Source organism: Heterocephalus glaber, unplaced genomic scaffold (genome assembly GCF_053883595.1).
Source record: "Heterocephalus glaber isolate CG9 unplaced genomic scaffold, H.glaber_assembly_v1.0 deba00001561, whole genome shotgun sequence".
Lineage (NCBI taxonomy): Eukaryota > Metazoa > Chordata > Mammalia > Rodentia > Bathyergidae > Heterocephalus > Heterocephalus glaber.
Window position 1 is genome coordinate 2,572,976 of NW_028258349.1, and position 26,063 is coordinate 2,599,038.

At 47.0% G+C, this 26,063-nt stretch overlaps 3 protein-coding genes across 10 annotated transcripts; 1 reads left to right on the top strand and 2 right to left on the bottom strand.

Annotated features, from left to right (window-relative positions):
* Positions 1-638: 638 nt before the first annotated feature.
* On the bottom strand, positions 639-3,903 carry Nit1 (nitrilase 1). 6 transcript variants are annotated; one of them, XM_021239613.2, is made up of 7 exons: positions 3,800-3,903; positions 2,887-2,973; positions 2,389-2,640; positions 2,177-2,280; positions 1,730-1,863; positions 1,453-1,578; positions 639-1,184 (listed from the first exon to the last, which is right to left on the bottom strand). In XM_021239613.2, the coding sequence occupies exons 3-7, from the start codon at positions 2,628-2,630 to the stop codon at positions 918-920; spliced, it is 873 nt and encodes a 290-aa protein (XP_021095272.1). In that variant the 5' UTR covers positions 2,631-2,640; positions 2,887-2,973; positions 3,800-3,903; the 3' UTR covers positions 639-917. The 6 variants fall into 6 exon arrangements, with proteins under 6 accessions (XP_021095272.1, XP_004858747.1, XP_004858746.1 ...); XM_004858690.4 differs by lacking the exon at positions 3,800-3,903 and adding an exon at positions 3,582-3,733; XM_004858689.4 differs by lacking the exon at positions 3,800-3,903 and adding an exon at positions 3,545-3,724.
* Positions 3,636-16,648, top strand: Pfdn2 (prefoldin subunit 2). 2 transcript variants are annotated; one of them, XM_087190922.1, is made up of 5 exons: positions 3,672-3,769; positions 10,011-10,090; positions 15,360-15,448; positions 15,561-15,684; positions 16,242-16,648. In XM_087190922.1, the coding sequence occupies exons 2-5, from the start codon at positions 10,061-10,063 to the stop codon at positions 16,416-16,418; spliced, it is 420 nt and encodes a 139-aa protein (XP_087047048.1). In that variant the 5' UTR covers positions 3,672-3,769; positions 10,011-10,060; the 3' UTR covers positions 16,419-16,648. The 2 variants fall into 2 exon arrangements, with proteins under 2 accessions (XP_004858743.1, XP_087047048.1); XM_004858686.4 differs by lacking the exon at positions 10,011-10,090 and having other exon boundaries at positions 3,636-3,769.
* Positions 16,649-16,855: 207 nt separating this feature from the next.
* On the bottom strand, positions 16,856-18,881 carry Klhdc9 (kelch domain containing 9). Of its 2 annotated transcripts, none has more exons than XM_021239612.2 (4): positions 18,203-18,881; positions 17,765-17,924; positions 17,478-17,676; positions 16,856-17,061 (listed from the first exon to the last, which is right to left on the bottom strand). In XM_021239612.2, the coding sequence occupies exons 1-4, from the start codon at positions 18,730-18,732 to the stop codon at positions 16,934-16,936; spliced, it is 1,017 nt and encodes a 338-aa protein (XP_021095271.2). In that variant the 5' UTR covers positions 18,733-18,881; the 3' UTR covers positions 16,856-16,933. The 2 variants fall into 2 exon arrangements, with proteins under 2 accessions (XP_021095271.2, XP_004858741.1); XM_004858684.4 differs by having other exon boundaries at positions 16,856-17,100.
* Positions 18,882-26,063: the final 7,182 nt, after the last annotated feature.

Sequence of the window (26,063 nt, forward strand, 5' to 3'; positions counted from 1 at the left end):
AAGTGTATTTTGGAAATTAATCACTACCCTCTTCCAAATTACAGAATTTTTAAGAAACAGAAGCTGTGGCCCTTTCCACTCTCTCCTGGCCTCTGGTGCTGCTCCTCTCTGCCGCCTTTTCTCCATTCAAACTGCTACCTGGTGTGGCTCCTTCCTTTCTCCCCTTTGTCAATCCCTCTTCAAGGGAGTAACGTAAGAGAACTTGGTCAGCCTCATCACCCCTCCCAACTGTGGGGTGTGCTGTGTGTGTGCACACACACAGGGTGGGTGGTGAAGAGGCTGCTGACTGAAATACACTCCCCCTAAAAAGGGGAAGGGGACGTGTGACACTTTCCATGTTCACGTAAAAATAAATAACATACCCTGTAGCCCTTCTCCCCTTTGCTTTCTTCTGGCTTGGACAAAGGGCACCATAAGAGAAGGTGAAGTAATCAGTATTGACTCCTTTTTCCTTCCTCCTCTCCTACCCACCCTCCCACTTCCAGGCCTGGGAGAATGGGACTGGTACATGCACTGAGTGTTGCACTTTTTTTTAGGTAGGGGGATATGCTGAATGAGCCAGGAGGCCTAGAACTGGAGCCTAGTCCAGCAGGTACAATACCACCTCCCCGTCAGCTCCCAAAGGAGATGTCCAGACACAGACTTTGATTATTATATTTCTTTCAATGCTAGTGCTGGTCAGCCCTCAGCATAACTTCAATTTTCATGAAATAAACAGTGACTATATAAAATTCCACTTTTCTGAAACTGAAATCTGAGCTCAGGTGAAAGCCTTCTCCTTTCCCAAGAAGTTGGGCCTGTGTTCCATCAAGACAGTCAAGGTTTTCCAAGTGAGGGGAGCTGTGCTTGGGTCCTGCCTATAAGTCACAGCAGTAGCACCTCACAGTGGGGGTCTCAACTTGCAAAAGTGAAAAACCTTAAGACAGTGGGTGACCCAGCTTGCCATAGAGGTCAGGCCTGCGGTGCTGAAACACAGGCAGAAGTTGGCGCACCTGTCGAAGGTACTTGAGGTCGATTCGGGCAAGGCAGAGGCCCGGCCCCTCAGAGCAGCGGGCCACGACTGTTCCCCAAGGGTCCACCACCATGCTGTGGCCATGACTTGCTCTTTTTGCATGGTGGCGTCCACACTGTGCTGCTGCCACTACATAGCACTGGGTTTCAATGGCACGGGCCCTCAGCAGCACCTGAGGACAAGATGAGAAACACTCAAGAACAGAGCAGTTAGTGGGGAAATGATAGGAAATGGGTACTCTACCCATTATGACCATTCTGATAATTGCTTAGGAATGATTTAGTGATTTACTACACTATAATATATAAGCCACAACTCTCTGGGGCAATGAATTTTCTCACTAGGTGGGAAGAGGAAGAAAATCAACTTGTAAAGCCAAGGAGTGTGGAGGGAATGAAGTTAAAAGAAAGTCCTTATGTTTTGAAGAGGTGTCCTCTTACCTCCCAGTGGGCTGGGCCTGTAATAGGTCCAAAAGCTGACGGGTAGGTAAGTATTTCTGCTCCAGCTTGAGCCAATGCTAGAGAGAGTTCAGGGAACCGAATGTCATAGCAGATAGCAAGGCCAATCTGAAATGAAAAGCAGCATACTTAGCATCCCCGTCCTGTTTGTCACAGCATCTAGTACACCCAAGGTCCCACTCCTTAGGGCTATCTTCTGTTACCACTTCATGTATTCCTATTCCTCTCCCTCTCTCACCTTCATTCTCACAACTCCTACCTTGCCTGCTGGGGTGCTCACAGGTGACTCAAAACTGGGCCCAGGTATGGTAGAGTTGCTTTCACGCATAGGTTCCTGCCCTGGAATCTCTACATCACACAGATGCGTCTTCCTGTAAGTGGCCACTACTGATCCTAGGGTAAGAGGAAGAAGAAATGCTGATTACTGGTACTTTAGAAGCCAAGCTTAGTGACTCTTCCGCCTAAGAAGGAGACAGTTTACAAGCTCAAGGGCTAGGGATTTAGCTCAGTGGTTCTGCTGCCTGCCTCGCAAGTGCAAGGTCCTGAGTTCGATCCCCAGTACCAAAAAAAACAACTATAGGCTCAGAAGTATAAGCACCCCTAAAACCTTGGGCCAAGGAAATAGAGAAATAAAACAGTTCTGAAGAATCCAAGTTTAGGTACAAGAGCTTGGGAAGAGGCAGGCTAAAGGGTTATGATGTCTCACCCTTGCTGTTCAGAAGCACATGACAATTGTAGATTTTCTGAGTCTGCTCCCAGTCTTGGCCACGCTCATGGAAACCACCCAAGGACAGCCAGAGTCCACATTCCCTGGGGGAGGAGGGGACACTGACAACTCTTCTCAAGCCTCTACCCTCCTCTGACAATCCAGTGACATGGGCCAACAAAGATTCTACTCCCTTCCCCATTCCCTGTTACCTGGCAAGCTGGGCATAATTTTCCAAAAGGTTCCCACCCAGTGGCTCAGACAAGCGTAGTGTCTCTGCAGGGTCGTGTGCAATAAAGTCAAACGCCTCAGGCAGGAAAGCCAGGCAAGCACCCAGTCGGGCAGCCTCTTGAACCAGCTCAGCACATGTTTTAAAGTTCTGTTGCTTGTCTGGTGTCGATGTTACCTGGCACACAGCCACTAGGGGCAGTTCCCAGGAAGATGAGCTAGCCATGGCTCTGGGCCTGTGGAGTGCAGAGGCAGGGTTCTCAGATTTCCCGGCATGAAGAAACTCGTTTAATGACGGGTTCAAACCGGGAGGCAGGAAAACTTGACTTTCTTTTGACGATGCTCTTACAGAGAATACTAACCCAGGGCCCGGTGGTGCTTTTCTATCAAGTGTTCTGTGGATGACTGATGCCTTCTACCATCCAGTTAACACTGAACATCTACTGTGTACCAGGTACTGAGGACAAAACAAAACATGTTACCTGGTCTGAGCACAAAGTACTGAGAGTCCACGTATCCGGAGTCCAGGACACAGAAAGGACAGGAGCTGGTTGTTGATGAAGCCCAGCCTGTGGAAAGTGAGAAATCAAGAAATCAACCCCCTTCAAACAATACATTTCTAGGGTTCTCTGATGTCTCTTTTCATATTGTGAGTCTGAATCAGGGCCCTGACAGTAAAGGCACCCCCAAGTCTTCAAAAACATTTTTTACTGTAAGTATGGGCTATCAGAAGAGATCGTAAGGTAGGAATATAGAGGAGATTATGATCAGTGCCTGAATATCTCAACTTCCAGTGATCTGAAAATAAACTGAATCCCTTTTCTTCCGCAGTCCAAAAGTCACCTCGGGGAGACCTTAGTTTTCTCCAGCCTCTCTCTCGGATTGTGCGCTCCCACAGTTTATTGACTCAAAGCATATTTCCCTCTTTACACCAAAACTTTCGTGGGGAAGTTCACCCTCCCTCGCCCCCTACCACCCCAAGGTGGGCAATGGGCACAGGACCACACCTCAGCCTGAGCCCCCCATCCCAAGAATAGCCCGCCTTCCCCGCCTCTCCCTGGGGCGAGAATCTCTGTTGCACAAGTTAAAGCACCGCAGACAGAATTCACCGCAGCAGGAAGGGTAGGGAGTAGCTCCTACATGAAAAGGCGGCCAAAACCATTCACGGGATCCGAACCGAGCAGCGGCCTATAGCCTGCGGAACCCGGGCGAGTGGGAAGTAACTCTCGGATCGGATGTGACGCAAGGAGGGCAGGGCTATGCAGGCCGGAAGCCTGGCGGGCGGCGAAGATGGCGGAGAGCAGTGGTCGCTCCGGCAAGAGCAGCGGGAGCGGCGCGGGGAAGGGGTCGGTATCGGCCGAGCAGGTGAGGAGCCAAGAGCGTGCCAGAGGGCACCTGGCTGGGTCTGAAGTCAATGCGAGGCGGGGAGGGGTTGTCTGCCGCTTTTGGTGGCCTTCATCCCCACGTTGCGTGGCCACCCGGAGGGGAGGGTCTTGGAGAAGCCGGCTGAGCCTCTAAGGAGAGAGTAGGCGGGTGGTGAGAGCCACGCCCCCGGGTGCTGGGGAGTCGGGGAGGGGGACGCCTGACACGCAGGATCTGGGAAGATGCCCAGGTTTGAGAGCAGATGGATCATCGCTTTCTCCACCACTCTTTAGCACCCTGAACGCGATATGGTTGGTCATGGCAGCTCGTAAAAAAGCCCAGAGGACTAGTCAGCGGGCTGGTTGTGTAGTCAGTTATGTGATCCTGAAATCACGTTGACAGTCGCCGTCATTGTGCAGAGTCACGTGACTCACTCCACCAGTCCAGGGTTCTATACTGTTTTGATTCGGGAGTCACTAGTGGATTGACTTTCTTCTTTTTTTTTTTTTTGGTACCGGGGATCGAACTCGGGTCCTTGCGCTTGCGAAGCAGGCGGCGGAACCACTGAGCTAAATCCCCGGCCCGTGGATTGACTTTCTTTAGAGACCATCAGCCCTAACAGTTTTCTGACATGGGGAAACGTATGGTGTGACAAATTAATCAAAAGGCCCTTTGTGGCTTGGAAAGCGTGGGCTGCTAGTAGTAGGGCTACCGTTTAACGGAAATGGGAAGAAATCTACATGATAGAAATGAATACTGTTAGCACGTTCACGACGGGTCTGTAATTTGTTTGTCTCGCTGCCCGGTGGCTTGAACCATTGGTAGTACATGCATGACTATCCCATCGGGCAGCTTTTAAATTATTTTTATTAGTGAAAAGACAGATAAAAGTGATTAGATCCGTTTGTATCACCTGGCTGCCAGATTCAACAATATTCCATATATCACCAGTGGGGTCAAGCTGGTGGGAACCTGTTAAGCAAGTTACAATGTTTTATTTTATTTTATGTTTTGAGACAGGGTCCCACTATGTAGTTTAGGCTAGTCTTGAACTCACTATGTAGTGTAGGCTGGCTTCAGCCTCCCGAGTGCTGGGATCACAGGTGTGGGCCACCATGCCTGGCTAGTTATATTTTAATCATAGGTTCACTAATCAGTTATTATTGAACAATTAATATAGGCAAAGGTATTTGCAAAAGATTTTTCAAAACTCCTACAGTTGGGTGTGGTGGCCCAGGGCTGTAATCCCAGCACTCAGGGAGGCTGAAGTTGGAGGATCACAAGTTGGAACCCAGCCTGGGAAATTTATTGACTTAGGGAAACCTTGTCTCAAAATAAACCATAAAAGTGTTGGGCTTGGTGATGCATTTCTGTAATTGTAGCATTCAGGAGGCTGAGGGAGGAAGATCACTGAGTTCATGACCACCCTGAACTACACAGCAAGACCCCCATCTCAAGAAACTAAAAATTAATATTAATAAAAAAAGCACTAAGGATGTAGGTTAGTATGAAGGCCTTGGGTTCCATATCCAGTGCACATATGTGCGTGCGCGCACACGCGCACACACACACACACACGTAAAAACCCAAAACTGTTCTACCATCAAAGAGCGTAGTCTGGTGGGTAAACACCATATGCAAAAAGCTAATATGAGGGGGCTGGGGATTTAGCTCAATGGTTCCACTGGCTGCCTTGAAAGCGTAAGGACCAGAGTTCGATCCCCAGTACCAGAAAAAAAAAAAGGGCTAATATGAGGCAGAAGCTGTTTTAGTTTTTGTAGCCGTGGGGATTTAACCCAGGGCTCCAAGCATGCTAGGCAAGTGTTCTACCTACAACTGAACTACATCCCCAGTCTGGAAGATGTTTTCTAAGAAAAGTATAAAGTGCTGTGGGATTTGAGGAAGAGAGGAGGAGGTGATGTATAACATAGTAAGATGAAAGAACCTACTATTTTTTTGTGGGTCAGCCATGTCCTAGGCCAGTGATGGCAAACCTTTTAGAGCTTCAGTGATAACAGCTGGCTGCAGCATGCTTGCCATAGGTTCGCCACCACTGTACCTAGGCATTCTGCTGGATAGAAAGAAACAAGTATGTTTTTTGTGGTACCAGGGATTGAACTTGGGTCCTTGTGCTTGCACAGTAGGCGTCGAAACCACTGAGCTAAATCCCCGGGCCAGAAACAAGTATATGAAGACCTCTTAATGTTGCTCAGAGACTCATTTCAGAAAAGACAATAAAGATTTTTGTCCCTTCTTTATGATAGTAGAAGAGAAACTCCTGCCTGGGGTTTGGCAGGTGAGTGGAAGGGGAACTATGGTATAGTGGGATGGGTAAGAGCATTCTTGTATACTGGGCTCAGACCTGGATTTGACTTCATTTCTACTATTTACTATTTATATATGACCTCCCATGAGTTACTGCTGAGACCTCCTATCTGTACAAACATAGTAGCACTTACCTCATTACTGTATTTAGAGTATTAGGCAAGACAACCCATACAAACTTCAGTACAATGGTTAGAATACAGTATTAATACATTCTAGTTACCTTTTGTTTTTAGAAGAGAAAATTCTTCAACTTAATTCCAAAGATCAAGAAAAGTTAGTCAAGCAAAGAAAGAAGTGAAAGATTTTCTAGAGAGAGGTAATAATTTGTTCAAAAGCATTAAGGCATGAAACTGCCGGGCAGTTTGGAACGCAGGTGGAGTTAAAATTTCAGGTGGAGGGCCGGGGATTTAGCTCAGTGGTTCCGCCACCTGCCTTGGAAGTGTAAGGTCCTGAGTTCCGATCCCTGGTACCAAAAAAAAAAATTTGAGGTGGATTGCAAGACTTGAATATGGAGGAAAAGGGATACAAGGGAAGTATAGATGTCTCTCAGGTTTCTGTATTTGGTAGCTAGTAGTGCCATAGGGAATGTTGGAAGTCCGGCATGTTCGGGGAAAAAGATAAATTTATTTTAGGATTTTTGTTATTTTTTTATTTTTTGGTTCCAGGAATTAAACTCAGGTCCTTGCACTTGCTAGGCTGGCGGCAAAACCATTGAGCTAAATCCCTGGCCCTTTTTTTAAAAACTTTGAGGCAGGACCTCACTAATTTGTCCAGGCTGGTCATAAACTTGTGATACTCTAGCCTCATCCTCCCATGTAGCTAGGATTATAGACTGTGCCACTATGCCTGGCCTGGTTTACAAATTTTAATACAGGAATTTTAAGTTAGAGATCTGATCAGAGGATTGAACTTTTGAATGGTAGGAAAAACCATGGTTATAGATGAAAATCATAATTTTCTGTAGTTTGTACAGAAAGTGAAAAAAAGAAATGGAACAAGGGGTGGTGGGAAAACTTTTTAAGGAGACTGAGGAAATGTAATAACTGAGTCTAAGCCTGTTGAGTTTTGTTTTGTTTTGAGACATGGTTTTGCTATACAAACCTTTGGCACCATGTCCTGCTAAGGCTGTTTCTTTCTTTCTTTCTTTCTTTTTTTTTTTTTGATAACAAGGATCGAACTTGAGACCTTCCGCTTGCAAGGCAGGTGGAGGAACCACTGAGCTAAATCCCTAGCCCAAGGCTGTTTTTTGATTAATGTTCTCTGGCCTTTTGTTTGTGTTCCAGAGGGAACACTGAGTAAAAAAGTGCTTTCTAAAACAATCACAGGCTACAAAGGGCAGGGGATTTAGCTCAGTGGTTCCATCGCCTGCCTTCCAAGCACAAGGTCCTGAGTTCGATCCCTGGTACCAAAAATAAAATAAAATAAAAAATCACTGCTACAAATGTGAACTACACATGTTCTTTACAAATAAAATGGAAGTGGGCTGGGGATTTAGCTCAGTGGTTCCGGCGCCTGCCTCACAAGCGCAAGGTCCTGAGTTTGATCCCCGGTACCGGAAAAAAACAAAACAAAAAATCCAAATAAAATGGAAGTGAGTAACCCATTGTGCCAGGCCCTTTGTTTTATCATCTTTTGTTTAATTATTGCCATTTGAAATGAGACTTGAATTTCAGAGGCTTTGGATAGCTTGTCCAAAGTCAAAAACTGGAATAGCAGACTTTTTAATTGAGAGAATTGAGAATCAGACAAATCTATTTTTCCATTTATACCATGTTTACATTAGGGCTAATTGAACTGAGCCCTGAAATAGGTGGCAGTGGAATAGAAAATAGGGAATAGGGTAGGAAGAGGAGAGTTAGGAAAAGCATAGATTGACATAAAGTTTAGTAACTGGTTAGTATAGCTAAGTCATAAGGCACAGTATAAGTTAAAAGAATGTGCTCCTAGTTGGACATGATGGCACATGCCTGTAATCCCAGCACTCTGGGAGGCTGAGGCAGGAAGATCCCAAGCTTGAACCCATTATAGTTAATTTAACAACTTAGTGAGACCATTTCTCAAAATAAGAAATGCAGAGGCCAGGGATTTAGCTCAATGACACCATGCCTGCCTTGCAAGTGCAAGGTCCTGAGTTCAATTCTTGGTACCAAAAAACAAAAACCAAAACCAAAACACCTCAAAAAAAAAAAAAACCCAATTAAAAAGAAATGCAGAATCCCCAGTATCAAAAAAAAAAAAAAAGAAATGCAGAGCTGGGCATGGTGGGACATGCCTCTAATCCCAGCACTCAGGAGGCTGAGGCAGCAAGTTTGAGGCCAACCTGGGCTACATAGTGAGTTCAGGGCTAGCCTGGACTACACAGTGAGACCCTGTCTCAAAAAACAAACAAAACAACAAGACAAAATCAAAATAAGAAAGGGAAAAGAGCCGGGGATATAGCTCAGTGTGAAAGTATTGGTTTCAATCCTTATTACTGCAAAAAAAAAAATTAAAAAGTGGTCCTTATAGCATATTAAGTCAGGTTTTTGAGTACATAGCTAAGAATTTGGGACTTTTTAATATAAGTACTGAGGAACTTACAGAAGGATATATGTTGTGGTATTAATGTTTTTCCTATTATATAAAATAGTACATGTTTACTCTAGGGGATGTAGAAAACATAAGAAAAAGCACAGACTAGGAAATAAGTCACCCATAATCCTACTATCCAGTGGTAACTATTCTTACCATGTTGGAGTATACCCTTTGAGGGGTCTCTTCTTGCCTTATGCCTTTGTATATGTGTGTGTGATGGAAAGGGAAGTGTCTTAGTCCATTTCCTGTTGCTATAAAAGGATACCAGAGACTAGATTGCTGTAACTTCTAGAAGTTTGGGGATTCCATGGGCACAGTGTTCAGCATCTGGTAAGGCCATGGTAACATAGTAGAAAGTTGCCAGACACTCCTGGAGTAGTCTCTAGTCCCCACCTGCCCAGTGTGCGATGCAGGATTAAATCTTAAGACAGAGTTAAAGAGAAAGTGTGAACTGGGACAGCCAATGCTCCTTTGGCAAAAGGCACTGACCCATCTCTTTCACTGAATTTTATTATTCATCATTCAGGGTAAAAGGTGAAGTATGTGTATAGATGTGTAATACATGAAATTTTCATGGAAACCAATGCAGGCAAGGCTTTAAAGAGAAGAGTCAAAGCATTTTTAAATTAGAAGCAAGATAGACAAAATATATGGTTGTAATTAGAACATTGTCCTTCACGCTATGGAGAAACTAAATGTATGAATGGAATTTGGGTGTGATTACTCTAACCTCAGCTATGGATGTTATCTCGTATTAGCCCACAGCTTTATAGGCCATTACTCTTCTCTTGGCTGTGGCCGTTAGCGGGGAGGTCTTACTGACCTGGGTGCTAGTGCAGTCCTTATTAGATACTTCTGTGAATCACTTAGCTTCAGTCAGACTCACTTCTTAAAATAAGCCAATTGAGGGATTTAACTTTGCAGCCTGCGCTGCTTACAGCATGTTTTGGGCATAGTCAATATTTCGGGCTGTGGCAGAAGGTGAAGGACAAGTGAGCATTTGTAGAAGGGAGAAAGGATGAGGGCTGGCCTCACTTTATAACAAGTTAGCAGCAGTGTGCGGATGAATTTGGAGAGTCCAAAAATAGGAGATCATTTAGAAGATGATTGTAGTAGTTCAGACCAGAGGGTAATGAAGGCCTGAACTAGGATGATGTCAAAGAGCCTAAGAGAAATTGCTAAGTATATGTTTTGCAGTTGGTGACATAAGGGTGTGTTCAGAGACGAAAAGAGTGTTGGCCCTACGAGAAACAAGAACAATTTTACCATCATTTGCGGGTTTTTTTTTGTTTTGTTTTGTTTTGGTACTGGGGATCGAACTCAGGTCCTTGTGCTTGCACAGCAGGCGGCGAAACCACTGAGCTAAATCCCCGGCGCCAAGAACAATTTTAAATGACCAGCATTGAACAACCTGAGTTGAAGGTATGCATGCTGTATTTAGGTGGATGATGATCTGCAATAATAGCAGCAAGACAGGTATCTCTATTTTTTTATAAAGAGATTCAGAAAAGAAGTAATGCTGAGCATGATGGTGCACGCCTGTGATCCCAACATTCTGGAGACTGAAGCAGGAGGATGGCCATGAGTTTTGAGGCCAGACTGAACTACATAGCAAGACACTGTCTCAAAAAATAAAAAAGTAACTTGCTCATCGTCAGATTTTAAAGGCATTTCTGTCTGACACACAGGCTTCTTTCTCTAAGGGCTGAGGATATGGCTTCCCTGGTATGTGTGAGGTCCTGGGGTTGATGCTCAGCCCCTTGGGAAACAACAAAAACCCTTCTTCCTTTAACTGATAGAAGGTGTGGGTTTGCAGGCAGTTGTTGAAAGGTAGCCAGGAATGTCAACTGAAGTAGTGTAGGTATTAAAGTGAGAAGTACATCCTGTTTGCATTGTAGGAGTGAGAGAGGAAGAACTTTCAGAAAGGGAAAAGGAGTGTGGAGAGAGGACTCCTAATGGCTTTTGGTGGACAGAGTCCAGGGATGTTGCTAAACATCATAAAATGCACAATACAGCCCTGACAGAAAAATCTGTCCCAAAATGTCAGTAGTACCAGTGTCAAGAAACCCTGTTCTAGGGCCGGAGATTTAGCTCAGTGGTTCCGGCGCCTGCCTTGCAAGTGCAAGTTCCCGAGTTTGATCCCTGGTACCAAAAATAAAAATAAATAAATAAAAAAAAAGAAACCCTGTTCTATGCTATATTAGCTGCGTTTTAAAAATGGAGAAAAAGAGAAGTAATTTAGTCATTTAGCAAGTACAGTAAATGACAGAACTGGGATTTGAACCGAGGTCAGCAAGTTCAGGCTCTTTCCCCATACAGTGTTGCCACTTATAGAAAAAGAGTTTCAAGAAGCTGTAGCCTGAGAAAACATGATTGGATTATGTAATTTTGTAGGAGGTCATTCAAGATTTTTGAGGATTGTTTGATAACCAGTAATAGTTTAGTGCCTGTTACATACAGAAGACAGAAGGCAATTTAAAGTGGGTTGGGAATGAAGTAGAAGCAGTGAATATATAGTACTAAAAAGTCTGATGAAGAAAAGAGGTGAGTATTATTACTGGATAGAGTGCTAAAGTTAAAAAAGTTTTCTTAGCTGGGTGTGGTGGCACGTGCCTGTAATCCCAGAACTTGAGGCTGAGGCCCGAGGATCACCATGAGTTCCAGGCCAGCCTGGGCTACATAGTGAGTTCAGAGCTCACCAGAACTACATAGTGAGACACTGGCTCAAAAAACAAACAAACAGAAAAACCCCAAAAACAAAATAAAAAGTTTTCTTTGAGAGTTGAGTATGTTTGTCATAAAGGGGGGTGGGCACTGAACTGAAAAGAATGTTAATTAGTGGAGCAATATCACAGGAAATGATTCTGCAGATGCATCCAGTCATAATTCTCTACTTATCCTATTCTTCATTGAATCCAACCGGAGCAATTGTCATGTAAGATGAACAAAGAACATTTTGGGGGGAAAGTAATGATTGTAGATTTTTTCCTTAAGTTATTGCATTACCTTTCTCATGGCTGAGACAAAATACTCAACACCCAAAGTTAAAGGGAAAAGGTTTATTTAGCTCACAGTTTATAGAGATTACAGTTCATTGCTGGCTCCAAGGCAAAATGGCACATGGCAGAGGGGCAGCAGGTCATGGCCTCAGAACACAGCAAAGGCAGCAAGAGACAGCATCTTTCCTCCCCTTTTATTCAGACTACTTAGGGCAGGTAACACTCAGGACTAGCCCCACCATGAATCAGTCACACACTCTAGATTCAGCCACCTCCAAAATAGCCTGTGACCACCTGAGGCTTTGGGAGGACATCTAGACACAAACCATAACACTTATCAAAACTATTTGATATTGGGCCAGGGATTTAGCTCAGTGGTTTCACCGCCTGGTGTGCAAGCGCAAGGACCCGAGTTCGATCCCCAGTACCAAAAAAACAAAAACAAAAACAAAAAAACTATATGATATTAATAAGAGAAAACAAAACAGAAACAAGTCAAATGGAACTAATTTGATATTTTTAAGAGATTAATATAGGCAGCTGGGACTAAGCTATTAGTAGAAAATGGACTATTTTTCTTATTTTTTTTGTGTTTTGAGACAAGGTCTCATTATGTAGCTCAGGTTGGCCTCCAGCTTGTGATCCTCCTACCCACGTCTTCTGAGTGCTGGGGTTATGGGCATGCACCACAGCCTGGCCAAAATAGATTTTTAAGAGATGAATCTGAGTACTAGTTCTGTAGTTCGCTGTTATTTGGGGGGGGGGGGGTTGGTACCGGGGATTGAACTCCGGTCCTTGCGCTTGCAGGGCAGGTGGCGGAACCACTGAGCTAAATCCCCGGCCCCATTTCACTGTTATTTTAACCAACTCCCGTCACTCCACCAGCGTTGGATTTCTAAATTGAAGGTACTATACTCATAATCTTTTTCAGGGAGAGCTGAATTGTGGATTGAATCTAGGGCCTTCATACTAAGCTACATCTCAGCCCCTTTTTTTTTTTTTTGGTACCAGGGATTGAACTTGGGTCCTTGCGCTTGCACAGCAGGCGGCGAAACCACTGAGCTAAATCCCTGGCCCTCAGCCCTTTTCTTTTAAATTTTTTGTTTGTTTATTGTTTTTTTCAGACAGAGTCTCGCTATGTAGTTCAGACTGGCCTGGAACTCACTGTAGCCCAGGCTGGCCTAGAACTTCTGGCAGTCTTCCTGCCTAAGGAATGAGAGGGCTTTAGAGAAGTATACCTGGTAGGATGAAGATTCCACACACATGCCAGAAAGCAAATTACTCATGGCTTAAGACACTATGAATACTGAGTTAAGATTGGAGGGAAGGACTGATTGGGAGAGGTAAGCAGGAACCTAGTCTACCCTCTCCCACACTACCCTCCTCCATGTCTACCCGCCCACTCACCCATTATGGGGACTGAACCCAGGGCCTTGCACTAAGCTACCTCCTCTCAGCCCTTTTATTTTGAGACAAGGGTTTACTAAATTGCCCAGGCTGGCTTCGAACCTGGGATCCTCCTGCCTCAGCCTCCTGTGCAGCTGGAATTACAGATGCCATCACCCCCCAGCAGATATCAGATCTTTCTAGGACTTGTTCACTGTGTTGAGGTGAAAAAGAGGTCACACTCTAGATCCAGCCACCTCTGAAAAAGCCCCACCTATGACCACATGAGGCTATGAGGGGACATCTAAACACAAGCCATAACAGCTACATAGTGACTCCTGTCTTAAAATTTACAAAAAAGGGGGGTGCTTATTTTGCATTTAGAGTTGCAGTTAGCTGATTTGAGTTTGGTATTTGATTAAAAGTTTATAAATTGAACAAAAAGAAACAGGGATTTATATTAGCAAGAATGTTGGCTGGGGGTGTGGTTCAGTGGAAGTGCACATATTTAGCATGCATGAGGCCCTGGATTTAAACCCCTACTGCCATGTTGAAGAAAGGTTGACATTTTGGGGGAAAAAAAGAGAAGTCTTTGATTCCTGCTAGGCATGGTGGCATGCGCCTGTACCCAGCACTGGGGAGGCTGAGGCAGTATTGCCATGAGTTCGAGGCCAGCCTGGGCTACATAGTAAAACCTTGTAACAAACAAACAAAATTCCTTCTGTTCCTTCTAATTACTAAGGAAAATAAGTTCAGGTCTCAGAAATTTTAGACATTTAAGCTGATTGATTGATGTATTTAATAGCATACATCCAGCATCATTTGGGAGGTTTGGAGAGGGGTCTCACAGTGTTGCTCAGGCTGATCTTGAATGATTGGGCTCAAGTGATCCTGAATGCTGCCAAGCCCAGGGAATGAAATGGATATTAGCAGAATATGAACCTTGCAGAGAACAAACTAGTGATAAGGAGCCCTAGTAAGGGGAGGTGGGCTCGGCTTGGTGGCACACGCCTGTAATCCCAGAACTTGGGAGGTTGAGGCCAGAGGATTGCCATGAGTTCAAGGCCAGCCTGGACTACATAGTGAGACCCTGCCTTTAAATAAATGAATGCATGGGAGATGGTTGATCATCCGTACTAGGGCAAGGTTTCTGACAGTGAGACTGGAGATACTGCAAATGGGAATGAGAGATTTGGCAGGGGTTTGCATAGATATGTCTGAGGGGCCACTTCTGGATTTGTGGAGAAGGCCTTGAGAGTAATTACCTCTTACAGAGCTGTTTCATGCTCTTTGGTTCACAGGGTACAACAGCCTTATAAGTATCATGCACATTTTCTAGGCAAGAAAACAAAGGCTCAAAGAGGATTACCCAGTGATTCTTAGTTCTGGCTGCCTATTAAAATTATGTGGGAAGTCAAGGATGGTGATCCTTGCTTGTAATCCCAGCTACTCCAGAGGCTGATACAATAGGATTGCACATTTGAGGCCAGCCTGGGCAATTTAGCCAGACCTAGTCTCAAAATAAAAAGTAGATTAGGGGTAGAATGCTTGTCTAGCATGCATGAGGCATCGAGTTTAATGCCCAGTTCTGTAAAAAGAAAAAAAAATGAGGTGGTAGATCTTTTTTAAAACAGCAAGGCCTGACAGGCATAGTGGTGCACACAGGAGGCTGAGGCAGGAGGAACACCATGAGATCGAGGCCAGCCTGGGCTACACAGTGAGTTCAAGGCCAGCCTGAACTACATAGTGAGACCTTGTCTCAAAAAAAAAAAACTAAGTTGGGCATGGTGGTGCACGCCTGTGATCCCAGCTCTTGGGAAGCTGAGGCAGAAAGATTGCTGCTAGTTTGAGGCCACTCCGAACTACATAGTGAGACCCTGCCTGAAAATCAAAAACCAAAAACCAGGTTCCCCAGTAGCTCTCCACCCCATCAACTTGTTTTGTTTTGCTTTTGCATTGCTGCTGGAGTTTGAATCTCAGGCCTTTTGCATGCTAGGCAAGTGCTCTGCAACTGAGCTATATTCCAGCCCTATATTATAAATGTTTTCTCACCAAGTTACAAAGCTACAAGAAGGCAGAGGCAAAAATCTATTCTTTTACACCCGCTAGTGCCCAGCAGATCTCCCAGTAAGTACCTACTGCAAAATGCAGTTCTGCACAGACCTAAGAAATTGCAAACTTGTGTCCAACCCCTTTTTCAAAGTAGGTATCCACTGCTGCACCTTTGTGAAATTTGCCACCCTATGTACTTACTATCTTTACTGTCGTTTCCACTGTCTCGTCTCATCTCTTCTCTTACACCTAAGGTAATTGCTGGCTTCAACCGCCTTCGGCAGGAACAGCGGGGCCTGGCATCCAAAGCAGCTGAGCTGGAGATGGAGTTGAATGAGCACAGGTGAGAAAGTCAGAGTGGCACAAACAGTAGAGCAGGTGGGCGGGCCATTTCATAACAGAGGGGTGCAGTAGAGTGGGAGTGAAATCTGAGGTTTTGCCTTGTCCTATTCCAGCCTAGTGATCGACACGCTGAAGGAGGTAGATGAAACTCGCAAGTGCTTCCGCATGGTTGGAGGTGTGCTGGTGGAGCGGACTGTCAAAGAAGTGCTGCCTGCCTTGGAGAATAACAAGGAGCAGGTGGGTGAGCAAGAATCCTGAGTAGAAATTTTGGGCAACCAAGGAATAATGAAGGAGGGGAGGCCAGGGATTTAGGAAATATGATGGAGAGTCTGGGTAGAAACTCATGTTGAAGATAGTAGCCTGTGCCATTTGCACTATACTAAGTCCAGCTGCTTAGATGAGGAATTGCTTGCCCTACCCTTCTTCATGGGCTCGTTGATGTAGTTGAGTTGGGTAAGGAGTTCGAGCAGTGTGGTCCATGGATACCTACTTCAAAATCACTTGAAGAATTAGCTTATAGTACAACTTCCTCTTGTATTAGTGTATCATACGACTTCCTTGGACCCACTGCCATAGTGCTTTGGGACTGCTATAAGTGACATTTTAAATATAAGCAGCTAAGGTGATTCTTGTGAATATTAAAATTTATAAACAACTGTGTTTGAGAAAGGAACCACTTTTGTGTCTAGGCTAGGCTTAAAAATGTCATCGCTTTTACTTCCCCTTACCTTACATTCCAGATAGGGGAGGAAAGGCCCGAAATCCTTATATAATTCCTGTTGTTTGCCCTGTAGATACAGAAGATCATCGAAACACTGACCCAGCAACTTCAGGCAAAGGGAAAAGAACTCAATGAATTCCGGGAAAAGCACAACATTCGTCTCATGGGGGAAGATGAGAAGCCAGCAGCCAAGGAAAACTCGGAAGGGGCTGGGGCTAAAGCCAGCTCAGCTGGAGTATTGGTCTCCTAGGGACCCAGCCTCTGTATTTTTTTTTTTTTTTGGTACTGGGGATCGAACTATGGACCTTTCGCTTGTGAGGCAGGCGGTGGCACCACTGAGCTAAATCCCCGGCCCCTCTGTACTTTTTTCTACCCTGATCCCCACTTCTGATTTCTCTATTATTGTTATTATTATTATTATTTTCTCTGCTATTGTAATATTTTTTTGTTCTTGATTAAATGTTTTGGTCAGAATGGTTAGCTGTAGCCTGAAACTTTATTCCAATTTAAGGATGGAAATCATTTAAGGGCAAAGGATAGCATATGATTTGTGGCTTTTATTACCATCAGGACAGTGGCTTAACAGTATCAGAAAGGACCCATACTTTGTTCTTTTCCTTGCAAATAAAGATGTTTCTGTTTATTTACTTCCCCCCCTCCAAGAAAAAAGGATTCAAAGACAAATGCTGACTCTCAGGTTGAAATTTAATAAGCCTTGGAAGTGAGGCAGACAGCTCTGGGTGCAGTGCTTTACGGCACTATTCTTTAGATAAAGAGATCCAGGGAGCAAACCTGTGGGCTCGCTGTCCTGCCGTCCTCACCGAAGCCCCCAAGCAGGTAAAGCTGATCATTCCAGAGGCAGGTGCGATGGCCCACACGTTTCAGCCCCCGGTCTGCAGAAGGGAAGTGGAACCACAGAGAAGGAGACTTGCCTGTTGAGTAGGGGCACAGGGTGGTTATTGAGGCAAGCGATATTATCACCCATGGACACAACCAAATGCTTGCTCATTTCTCCTCACTTCGTTTGTGGGTGTCTTCAAATTTTATTCTATATACTCCTTTTTTTCAGGTTTTTAGGGGTTTTTTTTGATAACAGATCAAACTCAGGACCTTGTGCTTTCGAGGCAAGCAATGGAACTGCTGAGCTAAATCCCCGGCTGTATATACTCCTTTAATTCTTATCAATTCTTCCTCCTTCCTGCCATTCAATTACTCCATCATTTTTCTGAAGTCTAGGTTCTGTGTTGTTGTCTCCCCCACCCCGGCCACCTGCCTACCTGCCCCCCTCAACCATTAGTTTGGCTCTCACGGGTGTCATAGATGTAGAGGTCATTGCAGATGGTGTCTCTAGCTCTGGTCAGACTTTCTCCACCAAATAGCACAACAAAGGGCCCCACCACAGAACAGGAGTGATGCCGCAGTCCACGGGGCCCCTGTCGAGCCCCCTTTCCACTGCTTACAAGCCTTGCAAGCTGTTCTGTCAAGTGAGGGGCAACAGGTGGCTGCTCCTTGAGGGAGAAAGAAGGGACTCTGAAGGAATTTGGGCATCACAATTTTAGCCCTTTTCACCCTAAACAAGATAGGAGTAGATAATACCTTAATCTTCCCATGACTCCACTGCCCAGCTACTTCTGGTTCAGCTGAATTGCACCCCCCAAACAGCAAAAGCTGATGTCCTGGGTGGGGCCCAGGAGTTTGGATCAGGGCAGCAGAGTGACCCGAGCGAGAGGATGTGCGGCAGCCTTCTTCCTTGTAGCTGTGGGTATGCAGAAATGTGGGCCTGAATGGGGCTTTCTGGAAAATACGTGCTGTAGTGTTTTTTACCCTACTCCCCTTGCCAAGGATAGAAAGGCCAGGGGCAGACCCCTGGAAGGTAATAATTGGAGATCTCAGCTGTCTTAGACACAGCAGATTCTGGGAAACAAGGTGCCAGCGTGAGCCCGTGCCTAAACTGCCCGAGGGGTTTTCTCTCGCTTTTTGTTCTTCCAGAGTTGGGGAAGAAAGGTTTGAGGTTTTGGGGGAGGGATGCCATACCAGTAGGTGCGGGCGCCAGGGTCCAGCTTTAACGCGTAGATGTTTCCATAGCGTCGCTGAGTGCGGACCCCACCCTCTCGGCCGGCAACCAGCAGCTCCCGGTCTGAGAGCCGAGTGCACGTGTGACTGCTGAGGCCAGCAGGGGGACAGTTGCCAGGGGCCGCTTTCCACTCCTCCCACGCTCCACGCTCCGTGTCTAGCGCGGCCACAGCGGCCAGGCGCCGCGACCCGTCCCAGCCGCCCACGATGCAGAGCCAGCGGCCGTCCACGGGAGCTGCGTCGTGGTGACTGCGCGGGGCACTGCCTTGGGCTCCCAAGCGCACAGCCTGGGCCCCCGCCGGGTCGAAGAGCACCGTGTCACTGCTGGGAGCTGTCGCTCCACCAGCTAGGAGCCCTCCCACCAGATAGAATCGCCCTCCCAGTTCAGTGCTTGAATGAAAGGCCCGAGCCAGAAGCGCATCGCATGCCACTGGCCTCCAGGTCCAGCCCGAGCCCCCAGCCCGACCCCCCGGAGCCGCGGCCGCCGCCATGGGTCCAGGGGCGGGGGTGTGTGGCGCCCCCACTTAGCAGGCCAGATCAGCACCTCCAGACTCTGCCCGTACTCCGCCGTAGCCCAGCAACCACTGCGGTGGCTGCAGCGCGACTGCTGCAAACCGAAGTCGCAAAGGGCCAGTTACCGTGGAGACCAGAGATCGGGTGGCTCCTGGGGGTCTGACAGTGATGTTGCCCTGGCGACCGGAGACGAGCGCGGTCAGTAAGCATCCTGAAAGATCGCTAACCTCAGAAAGTCAGGAAGCAAACAGTTCTTCGAAGAACCCCTGTAGCCGCAGCTGCAAGCTGATTTGGAATTTGGACACTAGAGAGGCAGGTGTTGCTCCATGGCAGGGGCCCCGTCCTCTCAGCTTCAGGATTTCTTACTCGAACTGGCTTCCCAGAGGTGAGGGAGAAAGAAGTCAGGGTGAGGAAGTGAAAGTGGAGTCGGGAGACTTGGGCTGTAGTCCCAACTATTTCCCCTGACTCTCTAGGCCTCCTCAGTGTTCTCATTTATAACATGTGCTGTTGGTTTATCCAGTAGGCCACTAGAGGGTAGCAGAACCCAGTTTGTCAAGGTGCAATCACACACACACACACACACACACACACACACACACACACGAATGGGAATAGAATATGTGTGCGTGACTGCTGGTGAGCTTCGTTGAATTGGATAGAGGAGGAAAAATACTTGAGGCATGATTGAAGCTTGAAAAACTCAGAACTGCATCTTAGTAAGAGGAATTATTTCATCTTGCCTCATCAGGTTCATACAGCACAAGGAAACTGAGGCACCGTGGTACCTGGAACTCAGGATTAACGACAGGGAGTTTCTCTTGATAAGATCCACAGTAGAAGCTGCCCAGCCTTACAAGCTGGGTGAGGGTGAAATGGGGGAGGAGCGAGAAAAGCGGACTTGCCCCTCCCTGATACCTTCCTTTTGTTCAACAAGGTCCCTTAACTTCGTAACTCTGTCCCTCCAGGACCCAGTGAAGAGTAGTAAAGCCCAGATCTGAGCTAACTCGATTCAGCTGCAGGAGGAAATGCATAGTTCTATTCCTAGCCCAGCTGTGGTGGGTCAGAAATAGGATCTGTGGCCCCCAGGGCTGGGCTATCAGGAATAATGGCTGCTACTTTTGCCTTTGGTTTTTATACCAAAGTTGATATTCCAAGTTGATAAACCAAAGTTTTATACCAAGTTGATGAACTTGCTCCTCATTATGCCTGAGAAATTGAAGTTGTAGAGACGGGCTGCAGTGGGGGTGCACATTTAGAGGGACGACAGCATAGCAGGGCTTTTGGCGCCTGTCCTCAACTCTTGGTTGTCAGAGAACACAGCATGGGGAAGGTGTGGGCAGGAAGGCAAATTAAACTAGAAGGTTACCAGAACCTGTTACCCACCTGTATCTGAAAGCTGAGATTTAACATTGCTTTGAGACTCTCTGCCCACCCAGCTATAGTTTTCCTTATGCCTGACACGCAGGATTCTTGGTTTTCCAAGACCATGGTAAAAATCTCTTCAACAAACAAACTAACTAACTTCTAATATCTTTGGCTGAAATCTGAAAGCCAGTTTTCTCCCTAAGGCTCCTCACTGGTTCACCTCCCAACAGCTGGACCCAGATCTGACACACTCCTAAGATTAGGCAAGGAGCAAAGGGGGCGGGGTCATTTTGCTTCAACCTGATTGGCCTACATGCCCATTTTAGGCTCTTGCTTTTGCCTGTCTTTGGATGTTCTACTAGATTTTGTCTTAGCCACTTTGTCTCTTTGAATTCCCCCTCTTTAATAACTCTCTCTGTATGTGTATGTATCTGTCTCTCTCACTAGAACTTTTTTCTTATTTCTTTTTTTTTTTTTTTTTTTTTTGGTACTGGGGATCGAACTCGGGTCCTTGCACTTGCAAGGCAGGTGGCTAAACCACTGAGCTAAATCCCCGGCCCTTTTTCTTATTTCTTATTAGAGTTTTTTTTAGATAAAGTCTCACTAAGTAGTTCAGGCTAACCTTGAACTCACTGTATAGCCCAAGCTGGCTCCAACTCCCAGTCATCCTCCTGTCTCAGCCTCCCATGTGCTTGGATTGCAGGTGTGTGCCACCACACCTGAGTTAAAATTTTTTTAAAAATTTGTTGTTGTTGAGACAGGGTCTCACTATGTAGTTTAGGCTGGCCTTGAATTCACTATGTAACTCATACTGGCCTTGAACTCTTGGTGATCCGAGCGCTGGGATTACAGGTGTCTACCACCATGCCTAGTTTCAAAGAAAAATTTTAAAAAGGGCTGGGGATGTAGCTCAGTGGTAGAATGCTCATCTAACATGTGTGAGACTCTGGGTTTAATCCCCAATACTACAAAAAGAAAGAGAGAGAGGGAGAGAGAATGAAAGAAAAATGAAGTAGACCAGCTGTAGTGGTGCATACCTGTAATCCCAGCTCTTGGGGAGGCTGAAGCGGGAGGATTGCCTTGAGTTTGAGTCCAGTCTGGGCTATATAGTGAGTTCAAGGCCAGCCTGGACTACATAGAGAGACCCTGTCTCAAAAAAAAGAAAGAAAGAAAAAAGGAAAGAAGAAAAATGGGGGATATGAATCATGTCTTGTGGGAGTGGGGGTGTTGTAGAAGGCACTCAGATGCTCAGAAGGGAGTCAGGCCTTGCTCTATGTGGCTTCCACTCCCTGCTTCTCACATAGACCAAGACTCACCACCTCTCTCCTCAGCTCACAGGCTTTACTTCATTGTCTCTGGGACTAAAAACCAGTCTGGGCAGGATCCAAAGTCTCTGGGTGCAGGGAGCAAGGCCAGAAACTTGTCCTGCTGCAGCAGGGCCTCGGGGTGGGGGCTGGGAGTTGGGACCAAGAATCTGACCCCTGCTTCCCAGGCCCAGGCAGAGGGAAAGCCTGGGACCCTTGCAGCTAGGGTTCCTCTACAGACGCACCATGCCCTGGCCTCTAACTGAGGCAACTGCACCTGAGTGCTCAGCAGTGACAGTGGAAACAGGGCAGAGTTGCAGATCTGGTGACTTCTGGGTCTTATAGAGAGAGGAAAAAGGAAACTAGGGCTTACAAGATGGAGAGAGATATATGTTTGTAATCTATAGAAGAAGAAGTATGCTAAGGACCTTGAAAAGAAAATCCACCCTCTAGTCCCACTTTACACTGTGTCCTCTTAGCTCCTGCCCCTCTCCTCTAAGGTCATCCCACAGGGGCTGGAGCTCAGGCCAGGAAATGGCCATCTTCGTCCTGGAGAGGAGCCATGCCATCAGCATGCAAGCCGGGTGCTTGCAGACTGGAGTGTGAGAGACTCTAGAGCACAGGAGTTGCTTGGGGTGTCTCTGAGGGTGCAGCCTCAATGGCCAGGTTGGGCTCTGGGCGCTGCTTCCACAGGGCCCAACAGATTATCTCTCTGTGGCTAGGTGTGGGGACCACCCAGGTTCTCTCCAGAACCCACCCTCTCACCAGACTCTCAGGACCTTTGTCCTGCCCCCTCCTCACTGCAGCACTTTCCCCTGTGTTGTCACCACTGGAAGACTGAGTTCCATTAGGGTTCCTACTCTTAACCTGTACTAGCCAGCACCTATGCAAGAACCTTCTCTTTTTCTTTTTTTCTTCCCAGTACTAAGATTAAAACCAGAGCCTTCACACTCAGCTACATCCCCAGCCTTTTTTATTTTTTAAAATCTTGAGACAGGGTCTTGCTAAATTGCTAAATTGCCCTGGTTGAGCTTGAACTTGCAACCTCCTGCCTCAGCTTCCTAGAATGCTGGGATTACAAGTGTATGCCACTACACCTGGCTTCCAAGAGCCTTCTAGAAGTGCCAGTCCATCCAGAGATGTGGAATGAAATAATTAAGGTATTTGTCTCTTAGCGTGTGCTTTGCTCCCCACCTTTGTGGTAATGTGTTTACAGAACCTTGGCAAGGGCAAGGAGGTGGGACTCTGCACACAACTGGGCCTATTGAAAAGCAGGCCCAACTGTGCCTTGCCTCATGTGCAACCTTTCGCCCTGGGTGGCTCACTCCAGTTTTAGGGCCCCTGAAGTTGGGGGGATGCTGTGAGGCCATCAGGAAGAGTGGCTGTTGGTAAAGGATGGGACTGGGTATTGGGGAACCAACAGATAAGAACAACACAGCACATGGCAATGTTTAGATGGAAAATCCTGGAAAGCCCGATGCCACCATCCCAATACTGGGCACATTGATGGTGGCCCTGGAGAGGAGCAAAGCTGGCTGTCAGCAGAGGAGAATTGGGGCACCCCTGGGTCCTGCATGGGCTCTCTCCCCACACCTCCAGGGTGGGGGCCGTCCTCGGGAGAAGCAGGAGGTGTGAATTTGATGCTGCTCCCTGCAGCAGCTTCCATCCTGGGATGGGATCAAGTCCTGGTTCAGTAATCACCACATCAATCAGCTCAGCGCCTTTCTGTGCAGACTGTGTGGAACCAGGGCAAGAAGCAGACCAGGAATAGTTTACTCCACTGAGAGACAAAGCTGTCCAGAAATGGACTGCAAGCCAGGCATGGCGGTGCATGTCTGTAATCCCAGCACTTGGGAGACTGAGGCAGGAGGATCATCACAAGTAAGGCCAGCCTGAACTACACAGCGAGACCCTGTCTCCAGAACAAAATGAAAGAAAACAAAAAGGAGGGGGAGTGGGGGGGAGGGGAGGGGGAGGGGAGGAGGGGGAGGAGGGAGGAGGAGGAGGGAGGAGGAGGAGGAGGGAGGAGGAGGAAGAGGAAGCGGCATCAGACTGCAAACATTTAATCCACACTCCTTTTTTCACCTACTTGCATTCAATTTATTATTCACCCTCCTCTCTCCCAAAGCCCAAGGGTCTCCCCAGCAGCCTCTGACTCTCCTTTGACCTGAAATCTCCCTGCAGACAAATAGGATATTACTCAGCAGGAGCTCTGTCAGCTACTGTCCGTCTACCAAACCCATCCTCCCCACCCCCCACTCCAGCCCTTCCCGCTCACTCAGTCCAGTCCGACCCTCACTCTCACTCTTCCTCTCCCCCACCCCACCCCGCCCATCCTCGCCCCTCCCTGACTCACCTCAGGTCCCACTGACACAAACAGAAATTTCAGCACAACCCACTCCAACCGGTTTGGCTTAGGTGTGCAGCCTGTCATGGGGACAGGGACAGGTCTAAGTGGATGCTTGGACTTACAGTGCGCAGTTGATGACCATCCACAGTCACACACAGACAGCTCTGTGTATGTGCATGACACGTATTCACAGAGACACACAGAAGACGCGTGATGCTGGGATGGAATGTGTTATAGATGTTTTTTGTTTTGGTTTGTTTTGGTTTGGTTTTTTTGGTACCGGGGATCGAACTCGGGTCCTTGCGCTTGCGAGGCAGGCGACGGAACCACTGGGCTAAATCCCTAGCCCTGTTATAGATGTTTATGATCTGTCTTCCTTTGACTTCGGGCTCCCTGGGGACAGGGTCCGTGTGTTGTGTGTTTCCGTCACCTCCCTTCAGCCTGACACTGAGAGGTTCTCACTGAATGTCTGTCAAGGGCTGGTGGTGTGGTTCACAGACAGTGTGCTGGGTTTAATCTCTGAAAAAGAAAACAAAATCTGTTGAATGAATGCATGCATATGGGCATGCACGCAATAATGCCTCACAAATACACACGCTAAAGATGCCACCATGGCTTGAATTGTTCCAATTCTTAAGGCCCGGAATGTGGGTGGGAGGAGGGTAGGTGGTGAGGCATGAGGGGAATAGGGATTCAGTGTAGAAGAAAAAACTGAACCCCATACACAAGCCACTGATCTTGAAAAATCTCCTGGAAGCCATATTTTCTTCCAGCCCCTTTCCTGGAACGTTACTTCTCCAGGCTTCATCCCAGAAGAGGGTAAGAAAGGCCTAAGTATGTGACATAATCCCCAGGACCATGGCCCTTATGAGACTTGGTACAGGCCTGAGGGGACAAGGGCACAGAGGGACAGGGATAGATGTTTGTAGATGAGGAGAGAGGCCTCAAAGGGCTTGGTGGTAGCAGGGCTCCTGTGCTCCCTCTCAGGCCCAGAGGTGTTTACTGGGGCGTGAACATACCTATGAAGACACTCGGATGGCCCTTACCTTGACACTCCCTGTGGGAAGTTCTGCTTCCCTTCAGTGTGCCACATGGCTGGACCTGGGGTGAGTGACTGAGGGGCCCCTCTGTGGGCTCAGAGACGTCCTGACTGGTAGCACTTTGGAAGAAGGAGCACACAGAATGGACAGGCTGCAGGAGGCTGGGTAGCCAACTTGTGATCTAACTGCTTTCCCATCCCCATGCCTCAGTTTCTCCTGTAGTTTCCTGTACCTGGAGGGGAGAGTCCGTGGGAAGGAAAAGAGCTCCTCTGAAAGCAGCTGATAGGATCCAAGGTGTGATCATTATAATTATAACACAGGATGCTCCCCCTCACTTCCCCGCTGGCCCTACCCCACCCCGCCACACTGGATCTCAAAGCGGCATCGGGGTGGGGCTGTCCCCCTGGCATAGGTGGGGACCTGAGTCCTGAAGAGGGGAAGGGGTTTGCCAAGGTGGAGGTAAAGAGAAACTGAGGAGTGCTGGCATGAAGCCTGCAGGAAACAGCCCTTGAAGAAGAGGTCGCTGTGCCCCTTGCTGAGACGGTGTCACAGCCCAGAGGCAGCGTTGATGTCCAGACCACAACCCAGTTCAGGACCAGGACGGGAACACACACTTGGTCAGGATCTCCGCTCATTGATCCCACCTGACCACCTTCTCCATCCTGCTGCTCATTTGTTCAGCAATGAAGTCCTTTGACAAAAATGCATTCGGTACTCATTAGGTGCCATGAACCATCCCAGCATCCATGACTGAGATATGATTAAAAAACAAGCCTGACTTTCACAGAGTTCACAGACCACAGCTCCTCCTGTCCCTCAATTTAACGTATTTACTAAATCCCTGGCACACAGCAGGCTTCAATCAATGTTTCTTGAATTAAAGCTTACAATTTAGTTACGGAGATAAGATGTGCACAAATTATGAGCACATAAGCTATAATAAAGGGACGAGCAAAGGCTGAGGAAGAACAGAAGAGAGAAAGATTAATTTGGGGTGGGAGGAGCTGAGAAGGCTTCATGAGAGAGATGGTATTTGAAGTCACTTTGTAGAGACTGGTAAGATTTGACAGGCAAGTAGCTGGAGCTCTAGCTCAGTGGCAGAGTGCTTGTACGCATGAAGCCCCTGATTACCCTACCATAAACAAAGAAGATCTGACAGGTAGAGTTGGTGGGGTAGTAGTAGAAAATATTGTACATGAAATGACTTTCCCTGCCTTACTGGCTGTGTATGTGTGTGTGTGTGTGTGTGT